Consider the following 26,627-nt stretch of genomic DNA (forward strand, 5'->3'; position numbering starts at 1 on the left):
GCTAAATGATTTGAAAGATTCCTCTGATCCTAGGCTAAAACCTGAAGTCTTAGATCGTTAGTTTGACATGTTCACCGACAGCCGATTAATGACCGTTGCGATAAAACCTCAGATGAAATTCTGGCAGTGTCAGAAGATTTGACTCTCAGTCCTGCAGTGTGACTTCTCCCACAACAACCATCAAATTGTCTTTGTTTTTCGAGAAAAGCCATGACCAAAATTAACGTTAGAGATTTCTTTGTAGCCACCATTTCAATCCCGCCGGTAATGCAGCTCAGAGTCACTGAATGTGTCATTGATTGATGATGTAAAACTCGGGACAAGTTTTCGTGCGTTTTTAGCGTGTCTTCTTGACTGCCGTACAGTGTGACATTAATGACAACTGAGATCTTACAGTGACCTTAATAACAACTGAGATCTTACAGTGTGACATTAATAACAACTGAGATCTTACAGCGTGACATTAATGACAACTGAGATCTTACAGTGACAATAATAACAACTGAGATCTTACAGTGTGACATTAATAACAACTGAGATCTTACAGCGTGACATTAATGACAACTGAGATCTTACAGTGACAATAATAACAACTGAGATCTTACAGTGACAATAATAACAACTGAGATCTTACAGTGACAATAATAACAACTGAGATCTTACAGTGTGACATTAATAACAACTGAGATCTTACAGTGACATTAATAACAACTGAGATCTTACAGTGACAATAATAACAACTGAGATCTTACAGTGTGACATTAATAACAACTGAGATCTTACAGTGACATTAATAACAACTGAGATCTTACAGTGTGACATTAATAACAACTGAGATCTTACAGCGTGACATTAATGACAACTGAGATCTTATAGTGACCTTAATAACAACTGAGATCTTACAGTGTGACATTAATAACAACTGAGATCTTACAGTGACATTAATAACAACTGAGATCTTACAGTGACCTTAATAACAACTGAGATCTTACAGTGTGACATTAATAACAACTGAGATCTTACAGTGACATTAATAACAACTGAGATCTTACAGTGTGACATTAATAACAACTGAGATCTTACAGCGTGACATTAATGACAACTGAGATCTTACAGTGACAATAATAACAACTGAGATCTTACAGTGTGACATTAATAACAACTGAGATCTTACAGTGTGACATTAATGACAACTGAGATCTTACAGTGACATTAATAACAACTGAGATCTTACAGTGTGACATTAATAACAACTGAGATCTTACAGCGTGACATTAATGACAACTGAGATCTTACAGTGACATTAATAACAACTGAGATCTTACAGTGACAATAATAACAACTGAGATCTTACAGCGTGACATTAATAACAACTGAGATCTTACAGTGACATTAATAACAACTGAGATCTTACAGTGACAATAATAACAACTGAGATCTTACAGTGTGACATTAATAACAACTGAGATCTTACAGCGTGACATTAATGACAACTGAGATCTTATAGTGACCTTAATAACAACTGAGATCTTACAGTGTGACATTAATAACAACTGAGATCTTACAGTGACATTAATAACAACTGAGATCTTACAGTGACCTTAATAACAACTGAGATCTTACAGTGTGACATTAATAACAACTGAGATCTTACAGTGACATTAATAACAACTGAGATCTTACAGTGACAATAATAACAACTGAGATCTTACAGTGTGACATTAATAACAACTGAGATCTTACAGTGTGACATTAATAACAACTGAGATCTTACAGCGTGACATTAATAACAACTGAGATCTTACAGTGACCTTAATAACAACTGAGATCTTACAGTGTGACATTAATAACAACTGAGATCTTACAGTGACATTAATAACAACTGAGATCTTACAGTGACAATAATAACAACTGAGATCTTACAGTGTGACATTAACAACAACTGAGATCTTACAGCGTGACATTAATGACAACTGAGATCTTACAGTGACCTTAATAACAACTGAGATCTTACAGTGTGACATTAATAACAACTGAGATCTTACAGTGACATTAATAACAACTGAGATCTTACTGTAAGATCTCAGTTGTTATTATTGTCACTGTAAGATCTCAGTTGTTATTAATGTCACTGTAAGATCTCAGTTGTTATTAATGTCACTGTAAGATCTCAGTTGTTATTAAGGTCACTGTAAGATCTCAGTTGTCATTAATGTCACGCTGTAAGATCTCAGTTGTTATTAATGTCACACTGTAAGATCTCAGTTGTTATTATTGTCACTGTGTGACATTAATAACAACTGAGATCTTACAGCGTGACATTAATGACAACTGAGATCTTACAGTGACCTTAATAACAACTGAGATCTTACAGTGTGACATTAATAACAACTGAGATCTTACAGTGACATTAATAACAACTGAGATCTTACAGTGACAATAATAACAACTGAGATCTTACAGTGTGACATTAATAACAACTGAGATCTTACAGCGTGACATTAATGACAACTGAGATCTTACAGCGTGACATTAGTGACAACTGAGATCTTACAGCGTGACATTAATAACAACTGAGATCTTACAGTGTGACATTAATGACAACTGAGATCTTACAGTGTGACATTAATGACAACTGAGATCTTACAGCGTGACATTAATGACAACTGAGATCTTACAGCGTGACATTAATGACAACTGAGATCTTACAGCGTGACATTAATAACAACTGAGATCTTACAGCGTGACATTAATGACAACTGAGATCTTACAGTGACCTTAATAACAACTGAGATCTTACAGTGTGACATTAATAACAACTGAGATCTTACAGTGACATTAATAACAACTGAGATCTTACAGTGACAATAATAACAACTGAGATCTTACAGTGTGACATTAATAACAACTGAGATCTTACAGCGTGACATTAATGACAACTGAGATCTTACAGCGTGACATTAGTGACAACTGAGATCTTACAGCGTGACATTAATGACAACTGAGATCTTACAGCGTGACATTAATGACAACTGAGATCTTACAGTGTGACATTAATAACAACTGAGATCTTACAGTGTGACATTAATGACAACTGAGATCTTACAGTGTGACATTAATGACAACTGAGATCTTACAGTGTGACATTAATGACAACTGAGATCTTACAGCGTGACATTAATGACAACTGAGATCTTACAGCGTGACATTAATGACAACTGAGATCTTACAGCGTGACATTAATGACAACTGAGATCTTACAGCGTGACATTAATAACAACTGAGATCTTACAGCGTGACATTAATAACAACTGAGATCTTACAGTGTGACATTAATAACAACTGAGATCTTACAGTGTGACATTAATAACAACTGAGATCTAACAGTGTGACATTAATGACAACTGAGATCTTACAGTGTGACATTAATGACAACTGAGATCTTACAGTGTGACATTAATGACAACTGAGATCTTACAGCGTGACATTAATAACAACAGATCTTACAGCGTGACATTAATGACAACTGAGATCTTACAGCGTGACATTAATGACAACTGAGATCTTACAGCGTGACATTAATAACAACTGAGATCTTACAGCGTGACATTAATGACAACTGAGATCTTACAGTGTGACATTAATGACAACTGAGATCTTACAGTGTGACATTAATAACAACTGAGATCTTACAGCGTGACATTAATGACAACTGAGATCTTACAGCGTGACATTAATAACAACTGAGATCTTACAGCGTGACATTAATGACAACTGAGATCTTACAGCGTGACATTAATGACAACTGAGATCTTACAGCGTGACATTAATAACAACTGAGATCTTACAGTGTGACATTAATGACAACTGAGATCTTACAGCGTGACATTAATGACAACTGAGATCTTACAGTGTGACATTAATGACAACTGAGATCTTACAGCGTGACATTAATGACAACTGAGATCTTACAGCGTGACATTAATGACAACTGAGATCTTACAGTGTGACATTAATAACAACTGAGATCTTACAGTGTGACATTAATGACAACTGAGATCTTACAGTGTGACATTAATGACAACTGAGATCTTACAGTGTGACATTAATAACAACTGAGATCTTACAGCGTGACATTAATAACAACTGAGATCTTACAGCGTGACATTAATGACAACTGAGATCTTACAGCGTGACATTAATGACAACTGAGATCTTACAGTGTGACATTAATGACAACTGAGATCTTACAGTGTGACATTAATGACAACTGAGATCTTACAGTGTGACATTAATGACAACTGAGATCTTACAGCGTGACATTAATGACAACTGAGATCTTACAGCGTGACATTAATGACAACTGAGATCTTACAGTGTGACATTAATGACAACTGAGATCTTACAGTGTGACATTAATGACAACTGAGATCTTACAGTGTGACATTAATGACAACTGAGATCTTACAGTGTGACATTAATGACAACTGAGATCTTACAGTGTGACATTAATGACAACTGAGATCTTACAGCGTGACATTAATAACAACTGAGATCTTACAGTGTGACATTAATGACAACTGAGATCTTACAGCGTGACATTAATGACAACTGAGATCTTACAGTGTGACATTAATGACAACTGAGATCTTACAGTGTGACATTAATGACAACTGAGATCTTACAGTGTGACATTAATGACAACTGAGATCTTACAGTGTGACATTAATGACAACTGAGATCTTACAGCGTGACATTAATGACAACTGAGATCTTACAGCGTGACATTAATGACAACTGAGATCTTACAGTGTGACATTAATGACAACTGAGATCTTACAGTGTGACATTAATGACAACTGAGATCTTACAGCGTGACATTAATGACAACTGAGATCTTACAGTGTGACATTAATGACAACTGAGATCTTACAGCGTGACATTAATGACAACTGAGATCTTACAGCGTGACATTAATGACAACTGAGATCTTACAGCGTGACATTAATGACAACTGAGATCTTACAGTGTGACATTAATGACAACTGAGATCTTACAGCGTGACATTAATAACAACTGAGATCTTACAGCGTGACATTAATAACAACTGAGATCTTACAGCGTGACATTAATGACAACTGAGATCTTACAGCGTGACATTAATGACAACTGAGATCTTACAGCGTGACATTAATAACAACTGAGATCTTACAGCGTGACATTAATAACAACTGAGATCTTACAGTGTGACATTAATGACAACTGAGATCTTACAGTGTGACATTAATAACAACTGAGATCTTACAGCGTGACATTAATAACAACTGAGATCTTACAGCGTGACATTAATAACAACTGAGATCTTACAGCGTGACATTAATAACAACTGAGATCTTACAGTGTGACATTAATGACAACTGAGGAGCATTGCGGACATTTCTTACCATTACTGACACCAGTGGCCGTTAGAGAAACTGCAGCCAGCACTCATGCTCGTTCTCGGTTCGCACGCTCGTTGGCCGCACTAGATAAGGCTTTTTAAAAAAAAAACTTACGAGGAGTTTCTGGATTGCTGGAGGCTGGTCGCTTCTTTCTGTCCGCAGAGTCCATTTGAAACACTACTGCTAGCGATTGCTGCTGCTTACTAATGGCTGCCGTACGGATGTAAGCCTAAGTAGACGAGAACGTGCATGACGACACATTTTGTGAATTTTCACGCCAATTCGGACCCGACTCCTCCACACACAATTGAGCCTACAGGCTGATAGAGGCAACCGTGGTGGACAGTCAAGGTGTCATTCTGTCTATTACATTATGGTTGGCTCATAAATGTACAAATGAAGACTCTATCTTAAAGATTTTTTTAAGGAAAAACCTACACATAGCCCCTTTAATGACAACTGAGATCTTACAGTGTGACATGGCTTATAGCGAGGCTCATGTTCGTACAGTCTGACAGGGAACAATCGTAAAGGACTATTATTAATCGGCTTTGCACCCATCGACAAGTGCTAACTTCCTTGTAGTCTAAAGTAAGTCTAAAACTATTGGACCTGCCATAACCAATCGCTAACGTTTGGACGACTCAAACTAGCGCACCTCAACGTCATCGTTCTCAGCCACTCCCTCTGTTCGCTGATTGGACCGGTAAAAAATTGACCGGAGAAAACCAGAGAATAGACCACAAACCCAGACGTAGTCCTGAAGGAAAATGAAAATTGAGCGGAAGTACGTAGGAGGGAGGAGCCAGGCTAGTGATGAACAGTCTTGGTCAAGTTACTTGGAAATAGTAATTAGTTACTGATTACTTCTCCAAGAAAGTAATCCAGTTACTTTACTGATTACTTATTTTAAAAAGTAATTAGTTACTTTTACTAGTTACTTTTCAAAAACATGATGCACGACCTGAATACGCTATAAAGCAATAGACCATTCAGCCTAATTCTATTCTTTCTGCATATTCCATCATCTAAAATTTAATCAAATGAAACACTCTCTTTTTTAAACTTGTTTTATTAGTTTCAATATTTAAACTTTATGCACATTCAGGGTTCCAGACTGCGACCAAATTGGTCGCATATGCGACCGTTTTTTGAGAATGTGCGAGTTAAAATGTTATGTGGTCGCATTTGTGCGAGTGGACGCTTGAGCAACAGAACGCCGTTGTATCAGCTGCTGCAGTCCGTAACTTATGTTCAAAATGAACGAGTACATCATGAATCCATTTTCCAAACCGTGTTTTTGATTTATCCTGAATCCCTACGGTACGCTTATAATAAGTGTTTATATTCGGACTATTTTATCCTGGGCTCGGCTGCGGAGTTGCCCAGTGCCTGCGTGACTCGCCATAGACATTAACGGAGAGAAGTAGCTCCGGCTACAGTGTTCTTCCGCAAGACACGTGCAGTTTATTTATTGACGAACGTAGACGTCACACGCATTGCACACTGATGGTGAAACGCGCCAATTACGAATTCAGGAATTAAGGCATATTAAAATGAAAAGGTCTCACGAAACACCGAGCCCCTTCCTCCTACGTCTTTTCAGCGGTTAGATGAGAGTAATCGCTCCACAGAGGAGAATTATTATAAAATGCAGAAGGTAAGGAGTGTGAGATTTCTGATTTTTGTTACAACTATAAACTTTGATATCGGAAAATCTGAATCAGCATATTATACTACTCTAATCTTTTAAAATGTAATGCATACATTTGAATGTTTAATGATTTTTAAAAGATAGAAAGATGATGCTGATAGATAGATAGATAGATAGATAGATAGATAGATAGATAGAATATAATTCAAATGTAAATAGATAGATGTATACACTCTAAACAATGCTGGGTTGTTTAAACTCAAATTTGGGTCAAATATGGACAAACCCAAATGTTGGGTTAAAAATGTAATTAAAAATTTCAACCCAACTTTAACTTTCACTTCCAACTGTAATTTTTTTTATTACATTGACATCCCAACATTTGGGTTTGTCCATATTAGACCCAAATTTGGGTTAAAACAACCCAGCATTTTTTAGAGTGTATAATTCAAATGTAAAATGCTTAAAATTACAGATTAAAATTACTGTCCAAAATCCACGAAAATCCTGAAATTTGGCAATGATAATTATCATATATTACATGTGTTTTTTTTAATATAATATATTACAGGTATTTATGCTGCAACCCAGAAAGCCTTTGCTAGCCTTGGTCCATTAAAACCACTATTCATCAGCATGCATTGATAAATCCCATGGCATGTAGCAAAAAAAAAAAGGTGCGACCAAATCATATGCTGGTGCGACCAACTGAGAAAGTTGGTAGCACCAGTGCAACCAGTGGAAAAGTTAGTCTGGAGCCCTGACATTGCATCAAGCAAAAATTGTATTAAATGCAACAGTCTCAGACTTTTGATGAACATTTAAACCTATTTTCTGCACATTCCACCATATTTTAATGAAATAAAGAAAGTCCTTCTTCTGTTAACTTATATTTCTGCGTATTCCAGCATATAAAATAAATATATTTTTTAGTGTTATCGCGTTAACGCATTTATTAATTAATGCCGACAATTTTTTTTATTATTATTTTGAAAGTCCGTTGCTCACTGGCTCTGAATACACATAGGCCTACAGTCAAACCATGATCACAGGAGGGGTGGGATGTTGGTCAGCCAGCAAATAACCCACCCAAACAAGCAGTGGAGAGGCTTTGGCAGGTTCTCTCAGGTGAACAGAAAGGGAGACAGCGCTCCGCGAGTGAATGACAGGCGCTCTATGGATAGTAACCATGGCACCGGCTTCTGTGCGCTACGCAGCTGTAGCCTTTTTAACTTAAATTAAAATTATACATAACTTTACCTGATAGGCCTGCGTTTAGTTTAGCGGGGATGCTCTGCCATGTGAATTCCCTCCTGTTGATATCCTGATAACTATTTAGATTCTGGAAACTCACAAACAGCGAGCCGAGGATCAGTCTCTCTTCCAATGATTTGTGCTGCGCGTCGTGTACAAAAAAGTTAGACAATTCAACTTCGGCAACGCGCGGGCGCGTGCGTGAGGCGAGCATGACCGCAACAGTTTCACAGGAACGCACCCGCTTGTCGCTGCACCTGTGCTCGACCACTTCACCTCACTCTAGGCTGATTTATACTTCTGCGTCGGACTTACGCCGGAGCCTCTACGCTATAGACAACGCGTTGGTTTTCATTTATATATCTGCGTCGTTGTCCGCGTTGACGCGCAATTACACATGAGGGAGAGTGTGAAACCCGGGGAGCGGTTCTAGCAATCACAGCGCTTGCGGTACGCGTAGAATTGACGTTACATTTTTGGAGAGATGCACGTCAGGGTACGCGCGCTACACAGCTATGGCGTGAGTTCGACGCAGAAGTATAAATTGGCTTTACCTCTGTTTAATGTAATCTTACGTGGGAAACCATGGCATGCCATGACCAAACCTAAGCTGCTATCAGAGAAGTAACGTTGGTCGACTTATATCTGTAGTAGTGATCATGACCCTTTGACTACATAGACTGTTTCTGCTGCTCCCTGATACAAGATACCTGTTCAGAAAAGAAAAAAACACAAGAAAACTGGACTCGTTTTAACAAGCTAGATAAAAGGTAATGCCCTGGCAGTGGCAAATAGCTTTGTTTAAATATTTGATTTGATTACGTTAATGTTTAAGTTGAGATTTACAAAAAATATTTTATTGATACTGTGTAAAGGGAATACTGCTGGTATAAAAGCACCTTATTTGTTTAAAGTTTTTGCAAACCACATGTTATTGCACTTTTGTAGCAGTACATTTAAATCAAAAGTGCGCAATCCACTACTTTAGAATTCATTATTCAATTTTGCGCGTAACAATGCGATTAATCGCGATAAAATGTTTTAATCGTTGCCCAGCACTAATATTTTTTTGTAAAGTCCTTCGTTCGAATAGATATAAATAAAATACAGCAATAAAATAATTAAAATGAAAGTCTCTCCTGACTGTATTCCAAATTATTAACACTTACGTCTTTTAACAGTAAAGTGCAGAGAGGAGTAAAAATTAGTTTACCAAAACAGCCATGTCATGTCAGTTGGGGGTTCAGGTTTTTTTCAGTAAGTTTCACATTCCTGTGCCGGCTTGCGGGTGCTTGCTCAGATTTGAGGTGGAATTTTGCCATTCTCCAACGGGGGGTCCTGTTTCTAGATCAGGATGCTCTCTGCACACGCAAGGTCTCTCGCTCGCTCTCCCTCTCTGCGGGTGCGCGCTACGCGGTCTCTGTCTCGCATGCACGCTCGCTCTAGATTCCGGAAGATTTTAACTAATTTTCGGTATAACTAGTCGATCACGAGTGGCTCAACAGGTAGATCTTTCAGGCATTTGACCGACCGGGTTGACACTTCAGCGTGAGAAATCGGGGGTGATTCGTGTGAGACTAATCAAATGCGTGTCTCTCTCCACGAGACACGCTCCACGTTGTCTCTTGTTCAACACTACACATTTCGGTGTTTACCACTGACGTCGCGGCGCTCATACGTCATTGTCACTCGCGCACGGCACGACTCATGGCACGAGACAGTCTCACGAAACAAAATTACTAACGCAGTAATGCAGCCTGCTTACGGGGAAGTAACCGTAATCTAATTACTGTTTTTGCAATTGTAATCCCTTACTTTACTCGTTACTTGAAAAAAGTAATTGGATTACAGTAACGCGTTACTTCTAACGCGTTACTGCCCATCAGTGGTGATAAACACCATAATGAGTACAAAAATCTTGTAAGGGAAAATAAGGTAAATTTAGCTTAAAGGTAATTATTAATTCATTTATATGGAATGACTTATTTTATGGCCGAACAATTGAATCGCTCAGCTCTCAATTGAACGGGCCATAACTATAATCTCTGGAGTGGATTTTAATGTCCACACTATAGTGAAAACACTATTTATTAGACCGGTAACAAGATCAGCAGTTTAAGACATTAAATTCATAAGCACATGACATAAGAACACTTATCTTTAAATACAAATGAGACTTTATTGATTATTTCTTTATTGATTAAGCAATATATGCACTTAATAAGACCTGACCTGAACAAACCATCAATCATTTATTCAACCCTTCTGTTGTGTCTTATGTGAAACATATGATTTTCCTTTGGAGACTCAAGATGTGCCATCTCCGAAACCAATCGGCCTTGTTAAACTTTTATCTTAAGTGTTTGTTCTCTAGTTGGGAGAATCACTTACAAGCGTGCATGGTCTTAATCCTGGTTAGCTAGACTGGCAGACGCCCAAAATGACAGGATCTTCAGTTTTATCTGTGGAATTCTGTTTCTCGGTCAGTTTGAACGAGTTCTCTGTCGGATTCGCTCCATTCCTACACTGGACAACAGGCTTGTAAAGTGATATAAGTGACCCGAAATAGCCAGACTCCAAACACAACAACCAAGTGCCTTTATTGCTATCACTAGCCCCGTTTCCACCGTTGGGCCCAAAGCGAGTGTGCTAGTGTGTTCCAGGGCCAGTCGCGTTTCCACTGTCACTTCTGGGGCTTGATCGGGCCTCGTGTCTCTCTCTCTCTCTCTCTCTCTCTCTCTCTCTCTCTCTCTCTCTCTCTCTCTCTCTCTCTCTCTCTCTCTCTCTCTCTCTCTCTCTCTCTCTCTCTCTCTCTCTCTCTCTCTCTCTCTCTCTCTCTCTCTCTCTCTCTCTCTCTCTCTCTAGTGCTTTCTTTCTGATTAGTTTTCTGATAAAACTTTCATTTGTTGGTGAAATGGTGGGTTTGTGTGATGTTGTTCCAGAGAGGTGTTACGGGCGGGTTTAGTGAAGCACTGAGGAGCTTCTGGCCCAACAGTGGCAACAGTGTGGTTTTGGACTCAGTGCTCCAGGTCCGCTCTTATCAGCCCCACCCGGCCCATTTAAAGCCCTGCCTCACACTGGCCCGACAGTGGAAGAGCGGCTAGTGTGTGTATGACGTCACACACTATCTCCGCGTTAGCTGTAGACAGAATATTAGTGGTGCACGATATATCGGCCGCCGATATAATATCGGCCGATATGGTCAATTTTTCACAGATCGGTATCGAGCCGATGTCAAAATAGGGCCGATGTGAACAGGCCGATAATCATTCCTGTGTATTTGACGTGTGTAGATGTGAGTGTGGGGGCGTGTAGATGTTTGTTTTTGCACGAGCGCATACATTACACGTCACATAATGTGCTGAAGCTCCCGACGAGCTGGATGGCGCCTTGTATGGCTGACACCGCCGTCGGTGTATGAATGTGTGTTTGAATGGGTGAATGAGAGGCAAAATGTAAAGCGCTTTGGTGGCCATTGGGTCTGTGAAAGCGCTGTATAAATGCAGTCCATTTACCATTTACCATAAATTCTGGTGGACCACGACGTGGTCACCCGGTAAGGTGGGCCACTGCCTACCGGTGTATGTGTATCTCCTGATGACATTGCTATATAGGGAGGGCTCGACATTAAGCCCTTTCATACGCTTAATTTGTCATTCACTTGTCCGAGTAAAAAAGTTTCTCGTCCGGATTTTTTATTTTTTTTGTGTGTTAATTTATTCTGTAACAATATTCTCATCAGTGTTCAATCAGCTTTGATATTTAAATCGGCATATTGTAATATCTGCACCTTTAAAGGGCATCCCCTCCCCCAATCTTATTAAATGTATGCTTCATCTTTCATTTTAAATTCCTAAATTTGATCAATAAATTCAATTATTTCGAATAAAAAGACACTATAGGGCTGATCAAATTAAATAATTTACACTGAAAAATTACAATTGCATAAAATAATGTTATGAAATTGATTTAAATTTACAAATAAGAAACGTTAGAAAGAATGATCTACTTTTAAACATAACACAAACCGCCAGTAGGTGGCGGCAGGCGACCGTCTTAATGAGTGAGTCATTGATTCATTCATTCAAACGATTCGTTCAAAATGCTGAATCATTCAGTAATGAAAACAGGTTGAGTGTTCCTGTGAGATGCGCCGTGGTTCTGCTGTGATTTTTGTTTGGAACTATTTTCGCTGCTGAAACAACAAAAACAGCCAATATTGCATCTAAAATGTAAGTGACTTAATTTTAACTGTTTATTGAACTGTTGTAGGAAATCAATGTCACATTTTCAATCGTGATGGTGTTCAGGAAAAATGATTGAGGTTGCTTAACATATGTTAAAAATATAAAAACTCCACATTTAGATTTTTTATAGGCAGTATGTTGTTAACTGAGTGTGTGTGTGCGCTCATTTGTGTAGATTTCTCTTCGAGAGGCTGCGCGAGCGTCAACAGCGCAACCTCACCGTCCGTAAAAGTCAACAACACTGACAGTAATGCAGCGCAATATGAAAGAGTTCGTCTTAGGTTTAACAACCTATGAAACTAATAATTAACAATATGAAACTAAAACGACATAAGCTTAATTTATAGCTATTTAGAGGTGGATAAACGCACTTTGGAGGTGGATAAACGCACTTTGGAGGTGGGTAAACGCTATTTCCGAATATTGGGAGGTGCGTAACGGCGTTTACGTGCGTTTAGCCTCCACTACATCCCTGCCGCCAAAGCCTTATTTGACCAGTGAGTGATGTAGATGAGTGATGTAGATGACTGACTGCTGCGCTTGTTTAACTGAGAGAACGAGCAGAGAGAGTGAAAGCCCCGGTCACGCGCGCACTCTCACCGTCTTCAAACTGTCTTGCTCTCTCTCTCTCCCTCGCACATATTAATGAATTGAGTTGACTGAATATCTTTGAGAATACACGATGGTAAAAGGTCGGAAGACCGAAGTTTTTTTTTCTGAACTACCATTGGTTGTGAATTGTGCTAAAATAACGTTGCCTTATCTTCTCTGAAAAGCTTTCCACACATTCAGATGACATAAACCACACTTTCAATAAACAAACAAAAAATCTATCTAGTGATGAAATGTTTTCTGTGTTGAGACAAATCTTGTGCGATGTCCTAAACTGCCTGGATAATTACACATCGTGTCCCGTAGTCCGTTAATGACACGTCCGATTCGCGAACTAATGACTCCTTTGAACCATTCACTTTAATGAATGGTTAAAACAACTCATCTGTCCAACACTGACCTCAAGAGACATAAATCAGAAACACTTTACAATAAGGTTCCATTTATTAAAGTCTAGTTAACTAAATTAGTTAACATTCTATTAATATTAGTTTCTATGTGGATTTACTCCATGACAAAACCCAGTCATTCTAGAATGATTCATTCTTACCAAATAAAGCTAATCAAGTCATCTGGTGAAATTGTTTTTATATAGCAGCAATATATATCGCAGAAAAATAAAATATCGCAATGTCATTTTTTACCAATATCGTGCAGCCCTAATCCTCGCTATGTGTTTTCTATACAGAGATATCGGCATCGGTAAATATCGGTATCGGCCATAACAGCAATATTAATATTGGTTATCGGTATCGGCCACAATTTTCACATCGGTGCATCACTACGGAATATACACAGCAACAAAGATGATGGGGGGCCATCTGGAACTGACTGGATCATAGAAGGTGTGTTGCACAAAACATAGAGGCAGATCTGCATGTTGTGGAGAGACCGGCTTCCGCTGGGGCAGGGATTGAAACTCATCTGGACAACCTTATTACCCTCGAGCCAGAACACACATTATAAAGGAGAGTTGCAAGGGGATTGATGGGCAAGTTAATGTTTTTCAATGCAACAGATCAACATAACATCAAGATTAAACGATTACGGTTTCACGATAAAATGTCCTAACGGTTAGTATTATCGTTTAGAAATGTAATTATCATTAAAACCATGTTTGATTACCATGATTTTGAAAACTTGCGGTAAATCCTGTCCGGTCAGCATCAGTCTGACGCAGGCGCATGTTCAAGATGTGGCAGATTACAGTGACAGCGCTCGGGAGATTTCCAGCCTTCTAAGAGGAACAAATCTGAGGTGTGCTCATATTTTACCTTTTACAAACGTCTGAGGGAAACTTATTTGAGGATGGTCACCCTGTCAGCGGAACATGCTAAAAGAAAGCAAAAGGGGAACACTTTAAATCATCTTCAAACGTAAGGTAAATTAACTTTTACCTCGAACCAAAAATAAGCTGGGGAAATAATTGTATACAAAATATAGTAGAAATATTTCACTTGTAAATAACGCGAAGCTTCAGCAAAAAAACATAAACATGTTCAAATAAGATTATTAAGAGTGACATTTAAAGGATAATAAATATTCATTGTACACTTACACACAGATTTTTGCTTACCACAGAAATAATTACGGGGGCATGAAATATTGAACCAATGTTTTAAAATCTATTTATAAATCCATTTTGCAGTGTACAAAACAATCGTCCAGACAAGATGATCAATACAACAATATTATAGTAGTATTAATACTAAAGTCCTCTGATTTAATTATTAATACAATCAAATCAAAAACTGAGACGCAAGACTCGTCTGAATGACGGGTCACGCAGGTTCTGGGCTACTCCACAGCGGGTGACCCGAACCAGTGTAAAATAGTCCCAATATAAACACTTATTATAGGTGTACTCTAGTGATTCAGGATAAGACAAAAACACGGTTTGGAAAATGGATTCATGATGCAATCGTTCAATATATACATTGTGTAGATATTAAACACAAAAGAGTTACATACTGTTGCTTTAATGTTTTTTATGCTTAAAAGAAGTGCATATAGCTGCTAATTTTATGTTTGTTTGTTGATTTGTTTGAAATGTTTTCAGTGTGTGTATCAGTTCTTTTTAACATTTTCGTCTCATTTTAACAAAACCGTGATAAAATTTCCATACCGTTTCATCTCTAATCAAGACAATAACCGATAATGAATGCAAACTGAGGAAGGTTTAATAGACAGGGTAATAATGAATTACATAAGACACAAGTGAAGAACCTAGTCAGTAACCATAGCGACTAACCCAAACACAGGAAACCCTAGGATGGTGAAGGCAGAAACAGAAGAGCAGTTTCCAAATAAGAGTCTCAAATAATGTCATGACAGCAACATTCGATTACAAAATTGTCAGTTGTTGATTTTGATTTCATGGTGACTTTGAAAATTTCAAATGTGCATAGCCAGTATTAGCACATTATTAAAGGGAGGGATAGTTCACCCAAATATGAAAAATAGCCCATGGTTTAGCTAATTAAATATCACATATCACGTTTTTGCCTGTGCAAATTTGTTATTTCAAATGTAGGTGAAATAGTAAGCGCTTATAATAGAAGCGACGCGCTCGTTTTTCTAGGCGCCTATGCTACACCGAGATGAAAACATCTCAACTTTTCAGAATGCCGCAAGAGCACCGCAGGTCATGTGACAAAAACCAACCGACCTTTCCGTAACAACACCGAAAGCTTGGCCGAACAGCTGATCATAGCTGTACAGAGCTGGTTTTTATTTCTCATCTCCATAAATATGTCCAGTAGTAAAGCTAATGCAAGGGCTAGAAATCAATCAACCCTTTGCTGAAACGTCCTCGTCATCATGTCATGGAGAGCGCAGTTCATGGTTGCATAGCAACGACAGACGCCACAAGCGCTTGTGGAAAAAGGAGAAATCACGCGTTTTTAGACGCGATATGTGAACGGCGCCTTACTCACCCTCAAGTCATCCTAGGTGTATATGACATTCTGTTTTCAGACTGGTACAATCGGAGTTATATTAAAAAATATCCTGGCTCTTCCAAGCTTTGTAATGGCAGTTTCTGTTTTTAAGTCCATAAAAGTGCATCTGTCCATCATGAAAGTGCATCTATCCATCATAAAAGTGCATCTATCCATCATAAAAGTGCATCTATCCATCATAAAAGTGCATCTATCCATCATAAAAGTGCATCTATCCATCATAAAAGTGCATCTATCCATCATAAAAGTGCATCTAGCCATCATAAAAGTGCATCTGTCCATCATAAAAGTGCATCTATCCATCATAAAAGTGCATCTATCCATCATAAAAGTGCATCTGTCCATCATGAAAGTGCATCTATCCATCATAAAAGTGCATCTATCCATCATAAAAGTGCATCTATCCATCATAAAAGTGCATCTATGAATCATAAAACTGCATCTAGCCATCATAAAAGTGCATCTGTCCATCATAAAAGTGCTTCTATCCATCATAAAAGTGCATCTATTCATCATGAAAGTGCATCTATCCATCATAAAAGTGCATCTAGCCATCATAAAAGTGCATCTATCCATCATAAGTGCATCTATCCATCATAAAAGTGCATCTATCCATCATAAAAGTGCATCTGTCCATCATAAAAGTGCTTCTATCCATCATAAAAGTGCATCTGTCCATCATAAAAGTGCATCTGTCCATCATAAAAGTGCATCTGTCCATCATAAAAGTGCATCTATCCATCATAAAAGTGCATCTATCCATCATAAAAGTTCATCTGTCCATCATAAAAGTGCTTCTATCCATCATAAAAGTGCATCTATCCATCATAAAAGTGCATCTATCCATCATAAAAGTGCATCTATCCGTCATAAAAGTGCATCTATCCGTCATAAAAGTCAAGTCACCTTTATTTATAAAGCTCTTTTTACAATACAGATTGTATCAAAGCAGCTTCACAGTGATATGAAAATAATACAAGTTTGTTTCTAGAAGAAAATTGCGTCATCGTCCACCTTAAGTAAGGCAGATCAATAATATTGTTGAATATTAAATGTCCCCAACTAAGCAAGCCAAAAGCCAAGGCAACAGTGGCAAGGAACCAAATCTCCATCAGTGACAGAATGGAGAAATAAACCTTGGGAGAACCCAGACTCAGTCGCTCAGTTCTCCTCTGGCCAACGAACGAACAGTGTGTGATTATGATTCAGGCAACATTACAGGTCAGAGGTCAGATTGGATCAGAACATCAGAATATTATCCAGTTGCCTCTGGTTGGAGGTCGGAGTCACGCCGGTATGGAGACGAGTTTGTAGAGGTGTCCATGAGGCCTTCACAGGGCTGATGAGGCTGGCACTGCAGTGATGCGTTGTGGTCGTGTCCAGGCACAGGTTCACCATCTGATCTGGATACGGCCCGGATCCGGCTGACTTTAGGAAACCTCGGAATATATGGAAAAACTGACATTAGCGTAGATGCCATTCTTCTTATGTGTAGCGAGTACATCGGGTGTTTTGGGAAGTGTCCCCGGTTCCGGCTGACCTAATCTATGCAGCCTAACATTGAATTATAGAAGTCTATAATGTATTATGTGTATGCTAGGTCAAAGAGATGTGTTTTTAGTCTAGCTTTGAACTGACAGAGTGTGTCTGCTTCCCGGACAATGGTAGGAAGACTGTTCCAAAGTTTTGGTGCTAAATAGGAAAAGGATCTACCGCCTGCAGTCGATTTAGATATTCTAGGTATTATCAACTGGCGGGAGTTTTGAGATCGCAATAGACATGAAGGACTATAATGCGTAAAGAGCTCGCTCAAGTACTTGGAGCTAAACCATTTAGTGCTTTGTAGGTAATCAACATTATTTTAAAATTTATACGATGTTTAATAGGCAGCCAATGCAGTGTTGACAGAACCGGGCTAATATGGTCATATTTCCTGGTTCTGGTAAGAACTCGAGCTGCTGCGTTTTGAACTAGCTGTAGTTTGTTTATTAAGCGTACAGGGCAACCACCCAGTAGAGCATTACAATAATCTAGCCTTGATGTCATGAACGCATGAACTAACTGTCCGCATTTGTCATTGAGAGCGTAATTTAGATATATTTTTAAGATGGAAAAATGTGGTTTTACAGATACTAGACACGTGACTTCCAAATGAAAGATTGGTATCAAAGAGCACACCCAGGTTCCTAACCGACGACGAAGACTTGACAGAGCAGCCATCAAGTGTTAGACAGTATTCTAGGTCTAATTTTATTTTCTTCCAGTAGCGCTCCATTTTTCTGGCTGCAATGGCATCAACATTGATTGCAGGTGATAATATTAGATCTAGAGTATGATTACGACAATGAGTAGGTCCTGACACGTGTTGTTTAACTCCAATAGAGTTAAGAATATCTTTAAATGCCAATCCCAATGCATCTTTCTCGTTATCTACTGTTAAAATCACTAACAATTAGGACTTTATCTGGTGCACTTTTATGATGGACAGGTGCACTTTTATGGACTTCAAAACAGAAACAGCCATTCACTGTCATTATAAAGCTTGGAAGCGTCAGGGTGTTTATTTAAGGGGTTGTTCAGAATTTTGGACATCGGGCCTCCTTTCCAAGTTAGCCTGGGTGTTATTTTTCAGTGGAGACAGTTTTCAAAAGTTTTCATCCAGTCGTTCCAGTTGCATAGTTCTCCGGTGCTAGGCTAGCGCGAGTCAACGGTAACTGCTAGCCTGCCATTAAAAACAGTTTTACCCACTCCACAGTACACCAAAGGCAGATAAATTATAACGCCAGATTATCGATGTAAATGTCTGTTGAGAGAATAATATTAGAAATCAAAGTACTCTTGAATCGCATTGCAATAGTTATACTTTGTTCCCTGTATTTATTAGCACAGTCTACAGCAGCGGCGGAGTGATATGTAGTTACCTAGGCAACCGAGAGAGGTAGATAGAGAGAGAGAGAGAGGTAGAGAGAGAGAGGTAGAGAGAGAGAGGTAGAGAGAGAGGTAGAGAGAGAGGTAGAGAGAGAGAGGTAGAGAGAGAGAGGTAGAGAGAGAGGTAGAGAGAGAGGTAGAGAGAGAGGTAGAGAGAGAGGTAGAGAGAGAGGTAGAGAGAGAGGTAGAGAGAGAGGTAGAGAGAGGTAGAGAGAGAGGTAGAGAGAGAGGTAGAGAGAGAGGTAGAGAGAGAGGTAGAGAGAGAGGTAGAGAGAGAGGTAGAGAGAGAGAGGGGTAGTGAGAGAGAGAGAGAGAGAGAGAGAGAGAGAGAGAGAGGTAGTGAGGTAGTGAGAGAGGTAGAGAGGTAGTGAGAGAGAGAGAGAGAGAGAGAGGGGTAGTGAGAGAGAGAGAGGTAGAGAGGTAGTGAGAGAGGTAGTGAGAGAGAGAGAGAGAGGTAGAGAGAGAGGTAGAGAGAGAGAGAGGTAGAGAGAGAGAGAGGTAGAGAGAGAGAGAGGTAGAGAGAGAGAGAGGTAGAGAGAGAGAGAGGTAGAGAGAGAGAGGTAGAGAGAGAGAGAGGTAGAGAGAGAGAGAGGTAGAGAGAGAGGTAGAGAGAGAGGTAGTGAGAGAGAGGTAGTGAGGTAGAGAGAGAGAGAGAGAGAGAGGTAGAGAGAGAGAGAGAGAGAGAGGTAGTGAGAGAGGTAGAGAGAGAGAGGTAGAGAGAGAGAGGTAGAGAGAGAGAGGTAGAGAGAGAGAGGTAGAGAGAGAGAGAGAGAGATGTAGAGAGAGAGAGAGAGAGAGAGGTTTACAAAACTTTATTTAAAACAACACTTAATATTCAACAATTAACATTATTTGTATATATGGAGAAAAATAAAATAAAAATAATAAAAATAATAAAAAAACACATTAAAAGTTCAAAACCAGATTTCCATCGGAAACAACACACAAAGCATCATTAACACACCACAGATCACTGAAACCCTTCTCATTATTTACAATACTATAGTATGCAAATTCTATTTTTAGTCTACCAGCCACTAATTTCATAAACATCACTTCAACATTAATACTATTAAGCTGCAATCCTTGATTTTTCCTAGTTTTCCATATTGCCAATTTCGCAGTTCCTGTTAAATAATTTAACAGACACATCTTCCTTCTTTTTGAAAAATTATATTTCACACCCCCTATAAAAACTTCCTCTGAGAAATCTTCACCAAAAACTTGAAACAATCTATTAAGAACTTCAAAAAGACCTTCCAGTCTTTTACATTTTAAAAACAAATGTTCTAAATTTTCTTCTTCTCCACAAAACCTGCATCCCACCCCTACTGCTGGGTTCAGGTGTGCCACATGTTTGTCTGTGGCTATTGCACCATGAATTATTCTCCATTGAAGATCGGCTGTTCTTTTCTCTACTGGAGGTTTATACAGAGTTCTCCACCGGTCTCTTACGAGAAATTCTGGCTTCAACAAAACCGGCCACTTCGATATCTTTTGTCCTCTGAGTGAAGCTTGATTTAAAACTTTAACTGCAGTGTTATATATTGCTTTCTTTGATGTTGTTTCAAACAAGTCCAGCTGTGGAGTTTTAAAAGACAAAATTGACCCCGTGGATTCGTCCTCATCCATCTGTCTTTGACCAACAACAGCAGCCACTCTAATTTTAGGAAAATCCAGCTCATTACTCATGTCTGATGTAAAATCTTGTCCCATATTTCTCCTATAGCCGCTTGGTAAGACATTAACAATTTCTTCCACGAGCTTTCCAGTCAGGCGCAAGGACTTTAATCCTGTTACTTCTTTCAAAGTTTCCACAGATTCCCATTCGCCATCCTTCAGAAGTTGCCCCAGCTTCACAATGCCATGTCTTTGTAAACATGCCCGTACGCTTACAGATGACAAAAGTCTTGTCTGAATCATTGGGTTGAAAAACAAAACTTCCTCTCGTATCCAACTCCCAGATTCATCAACATTTCTTTCCACCTTAAAAACACTTCTCCAAGAGTACAACATTGACCGGTAAAAAAGTGTAACCTCAGACAGGTTCACCTTATCCAGTTCCATTAGAAACAGATGTTTGTCTAATTTAAGACCACCTGCCTTCTGCAGAATCATCTTTGCAGTCTCAGTCCATGTTAAATCCTTGTTATACAGGAATCTCTGTGCCGCTTGTAATCTGAAAGCACAGATCCTACTCCGCACATCCACCAGTCCTTGACCTCCCTCGTAACAGGGAAGGTAGAGTGCCGCTGCTCGAATCCAATGCTCTCCACTCCAAAAAAAATCCACAAATATTCTCTGTATTCTGCAAATCAAATCTTCAGGTGGTTCCATTACAATGAGTCTATGCCATAAGGTTGAGGCAGCCAGATTATTCACAACCAGAACTCTTCCTCTGTATGACATCAGTGGTAATAGCGATTTCCATTTAAACAATCGGGCAGACACCTTTTCCAGCAGTCCCTCCCAATTTTTATTCTGAAATTGTTTATTCCCCAAAAAAACCCCTAGCATTTTCAGCCCGTCTCTTTCCCACAACAATCCACCAGGTAATTTTGGAGTTCCTTGCTCACTTTTCCACTGACCAATAATGAGTCCCTCGCTTTTTCCCCAATTAACTCTTGCTGATGATGCCTTTTCATACTTTTCCATTGTTTCAGTTAAAAAATTAACATCATTTTGATTTGAAATAAAAACAGTAACATCGTCAGCATAAGCTGATATCGAAATTCCATGCATGACATTGATTCCACTGAGACCCCTTCTTAGCCTGCACAACAACGGCTCAATAACAAGGCTATATAATTGTCCAGACAGTGGACAGCCTTGCCTGATCCCTTTTAACACAGGCACTGGTGCACTCAATCCTCCACCAGCTTTCACAATCACAAAAACTTCAGAATATAACAGTTGAATATATGAGATAAAATTCTTCCCAAACCCAAAACTTTTCAAAACCTCAAAAAGATATGTATGGTTGACTCTATCGAAGGCTTTCTCTTGATCTAATGAAAGCACACCCAGGTCAACATTACTGAACTGATTAAAATCAATGACATCTCTTAACAAAAAAAGATTATCCATAATAGACCTGTTAGGGATACAATATGTTTGATCTCTGTGAACTAATAATTCTAAAACATGTTTCAACCTATTTGCTAAGCATTTTGAAATTATTTTATAGTCCAAGCAAAGTAAAGAGACAGGTCTCCAGTTCTTTAAAAGGCACAAATCCCCCTTTTTAGGGAGCAAAGAAAGGACTGCTCTTCGACAACTTAAAGGAAGCAGCTTATTTCTTATACTTTCCAGTAAAACTTCATACAAGTCATTTCCTAGTACATTCCAGAATGCCTGATAAAACTCTGCTGGCAAACCATCGATTCCTGGAGAACGACCATTGGATAACTGTCTCATTGCCTCAGTTATCTCTTGAAAAGTAATTTGTCCATCCAAGGCTTTTTTCTGATCATTTGTCAGCTTTGGTAAGTCACTCAGCAAATCAGAAACACATTCAGGATCACAAGTCTCAGCGTCATACAAATCCGTATAAAAATTGACTGCCAGTTTCCTTATCTCCACTGGGTCAGAGGTTATGACCCCATCAGGCCGCCGAAGATGATACATTTGCTTTTGCTGAACGCTTTTCTTTTCAAGGTTAAAAAAATATGAGGAATGAGCATCCATGTCTTTAATGGAACAAATTCTTGCTCGTATTAATGCTCCTTTCACTTGTTCATGCAGTAATGAGCAAAGTTCTTTCTTTTTATTCAAATATTCATTTTTTATATTTCCATCATCATTATTTATCACAAGAATACTCTCCAAAACTTGAATATCCCTTTGAAGTTTTTGCATTGCTGCTTTCACCATAGAAGTTGAATGTGAACTATAATTCTGACAAAAAATTCTTATGTTTGCTTTACCAACCTCCCACCACATAAACACATTTTCAAAAGAAAGCTTTTTTAACTTCCAATTGTTCCAAAAAAAAAAAAAATTCTCGCAAAATAAAGCATCTTGCAACATCTTAGTATTAAAATGCCAAAAATAATTTGGTCTTAAATTCCTTTTTATATTCAAAGCAAATAGTATCAACTGGTGATCTGAAAACACAACAGGTAGAATAGAAACATCCGTAATTTTACTATTCCATATTTTACCAATATAAAATCTATCTAATCGAGCTCCACTAACTCTGTTGTTAGATACTTTGAGCCAGGTATACTGTTTAATTCTAGGGTTTCTTCTTCTCCAAATATCCATTAATTCAAACTCCTTAAAGATTTTTGACAATACAACACTTGATTCATGATGGGGTTCTTCTCCATTTCTATCAATAATAAAATCAATAGTACAGTTCCAGTCACCTCCAATAATAGTACAAACATTATCGTCAATTTTCTGAATAGCACTCCTTAACTTTAAAAAAGACCTCACACGCTCAGGTCCATTATTGGGTGCATATATATTTATCAATGCAAAAACAGATCCTTCATATTCCATTTTTACCAACAACAGTCTTCCCTTTACAATTTCTTCAACAGCCAGAATATTGACATTCATATCTTTAGAAAATAAAATTGCTATACCAGCACTATTATTTGTCCCATGACTTAAAACACTTGTTCCTTCCCACCATCTTCTCCATTCAGATTCATTATCTAAATTAGTGTGTGTTTCTTGTAAGAAAACTATATTTATTTTCTTTATACTAAATAACTCTGATACCATTGCTAGTTTATTACCATCTCTACCCCATTCATATTTAAAGAGCCCACCCTCAACAGCTCCATAGGAAAAAAAAAATATGAAAGGGATAGAAAAAGAACAAAAAGACACAGAGAAAAAATCACCCCATGTGAATTAACCATTTGATTTGTTTTATAACGTGCTTGCTTTGTCTTTTCTTAGCTTTGTTAACATTTTCTTCAATCTGAACCTTTTTTGTTTACTTAACACATCATAACTAACATTTCTCTGCAACAATTTCACTGTATAAATACATTTGTTTTCATCAGGAAAAAAATCTTTAACTTCAATGGTTTTACCAAAGGTCGCATCCAGAAAGTTGTTTATAGCTTGCACTGTATACACATCGTCCACACTCCCACACTGCGATCCAATGTCAGATACATCCGAGAAATCATCATCATCTCTCACCTCCAAATCAGCATCAGTACACATTTCCACAGAATTAGACATTTCAGACTTCTCATTAGAAACCCTTTCAACACTAACCGTAGCAGCATCATCCTTCGTTGCACTATTTTCATCTAGTTCAGAAACAACATGATTTCTACCTGTTTCAACCATTTCATGAACGTTCTCAGTCTGACTTTCAGTCACTCCATCACTCTCGATGTTCCTCTGTGATTCAGCTTGAGGCTGCACGTCCTCAGAAACTGCCCTAACACTCTCACCAGCAGCAGAAGTACTGGGCCTCGCTTCGACTTCTGTAACTTGGGCCTTATGTGGGCATGTGTGCCTTTTATGCCCGATGTCCCCGCACTCAAAACATTTCATACTACCAGTGCTTGCGTAAATAACATATGCTTTTCCTTCATGCATAACTCTAAACGAAATATCCAACTCTGGTTCATTTAAGAACATAAACACCTGCCGCCTGAAGGACATAACGTGTTTTAGAGCAGCATTTTTACACCCCAGCGGGATCATCTTAATCATACTAGCCAACTTTCCATATCGCGTCAAAGCTTTCTCAATTTCTTCATTTCGAATAAATGGCGGCAAATTAGAAATCGTAACTTTAGTTGTCGGAGTAACAAGCGGTGAGATAATAAGGAAATCGCCACTTACCACAATTCCTTCGCTTATCAACTGATTTACTATATCTTCTTTCTCGACAAACACAACCACTGCTTTATTCATCCTGGATGCTGTAGTAATGTTTTCATATCCAACTTTTTCCCCGATTGCCAGCAACACATCCTCGACAGTGACGCCCTGAGCCGGCACACACCTAATTCCATGGCGGAGCGACACCTGTGACGCTGTCCCAGTAGGGATAGACGCCATCACGATGCCGCCGCAAAAACTCACAAACACTCACAAAACAAATCAAAATTAAATTTTTAAAGAAGAAAAAGAAAAAAAGAAAGGGAAAAAAAACATTCATAAACAAAAAGAGGAAAAAACCCCGAAACAATCGTCCTCCCCTCGTAAACACCCTCACGCGCACCCCGACACTCCCAGCATGCAGAGAGAGAGAGAGGTAGAGAGAGGTAGAGAGAGAGAGAGAGAGAGAGAGAGAGAGGTAGTACAGGTAGTCCCAACTGTAGTGCGCTTCGGTTCTGTGTTTACTTTTCGGCGCAGGACTACTAACCCGGAGCAAAGTAAAATCCCGCCGCTGCTGAGAAACTAGTTCCTGTAAATGTAATGTGATCATTGAGACATTTACATCGATAGTCTGGTGTTGTAATTTATTTGCTTTTGGTGAACTGTGGAGTGGGTAAAACTGTTTTTAATGGCAGGCTAGCAGTTACCGTTGACTCGCGCTAGCCTAGCACCGGCGAACTATGCAACTGGAACGACTGGATGAAAACCTTTGAAAACTGTCTCCACTGATCAATAACACCCAGGCTAACTTGGAAATGAGGCCTGATGTCCAAAATTCTGAACCACCCCTTTAATATAACTCCGATTGTATTCGTCTGGAAGAAGAAAGTCATATAACCTAGGACGACTTGAGGGTGAGCATTTTTGGTTGAACTAACCCTTTAAGTGCCACATCCCTGACAATTATTTACAATGCAATCAAAGACAAGAAATGAAAGAGAAATGGGAAGTCAAGTTGAGTACACTGCACTGTGTGTTATAGTGTATCACGCCGTGTGCTCTGCTGGTGTTCTGCATCCAGGATTTGAGTGTATTGTATATTTTGTGTGCTGTGTGCAGGGGAAGGAAATGCTGCTGGTGCTGGAGAACGAGACACTGAATCTGGTTGAGCCTCATGGACGAACACTGCTCCATTCTCAGCCCATCGTCAGCATCCGTGTGTGGGGAGTGGGACGCGATGATGGCCGGTGAGTCTGGAACAGCAATGCTCTTACTGATGCTTATCTTTATAATTAAGATGATGCTTAATTACTTTGTAATTGTGTTTTCATTTTGTCTGTCCTGCTGCATCCCGGATCCCAGGGAGAGGTAGTGTGTTGCTGTGTATTATATTGTATTGTATTGTTTGCTTTGTGTGCTAGCTATTACAGTATCAAGCATAATGTGTCCAAAAAGGAAATTTCTGTTATTTTTCTCACCCAGATATCGATTCAACATTCATCTGTGTAACACAAAAGGACAATTCTAGAACAATTTTTATGCCGCTCTTTTACAGTTAACTACTGTTCATACATGCCACAGCTGTTAAGCTTATGAAAAACAACGTAAAAGTGTTATCCCCTGTCAGGGGTTTTAAAAGTGTGGGTCGTGCTAAGTCACTTGGCTGCAGCTAAATGTTTCAGTGAAACACACACACACACACACCACATATCTCTCTGAACACCAGAGGGCG

At 38.8% G+C, this 26,627-nt stretch overlaps 1 protein-coding gene across 1 annotated transcript in view; it reads left to right on the forward strand.

Moving 5' to 3' along the window:
- Window positions 1-26,627, forward strand: part of apbb1 (amyloid beta (A4) precursor protein-binding, family B, member 1 (Fe65)) — a 106,322-nt gene that overhangs the window by 20,903 nt on the left and 58,792 nt on the right. Inside the window, exon 8 of the mRNA XM_056265609.1 lies at window positions 26,015-26,142. Coding sequence (XP_056121584.1) covers window positions 26,015-26,142 — 128 coding nt within the window. The remainder of the gene's footprint in view (window positions 1-26,014; window positions 26,143-26,627) is intronic.

The sequence above is a fragment of the Rhinichthys klamathensis genome, unplaced genomic scaffold (genome assembly GCF_029890125.1).
Source record: "Rhinichthys klamathensis goyatoka isolate OS25496 unplaced genomic scaffold, OSU_Roscu_1.1 h1tg000236l_1, whole genome shotgun sequence".
NCBI lineage: Eukaryota > Metazoa > Chordata > Actinopteri > Cypriniformes > Leuciscidae > Rhinichthys > Rhinichthys klamathensis.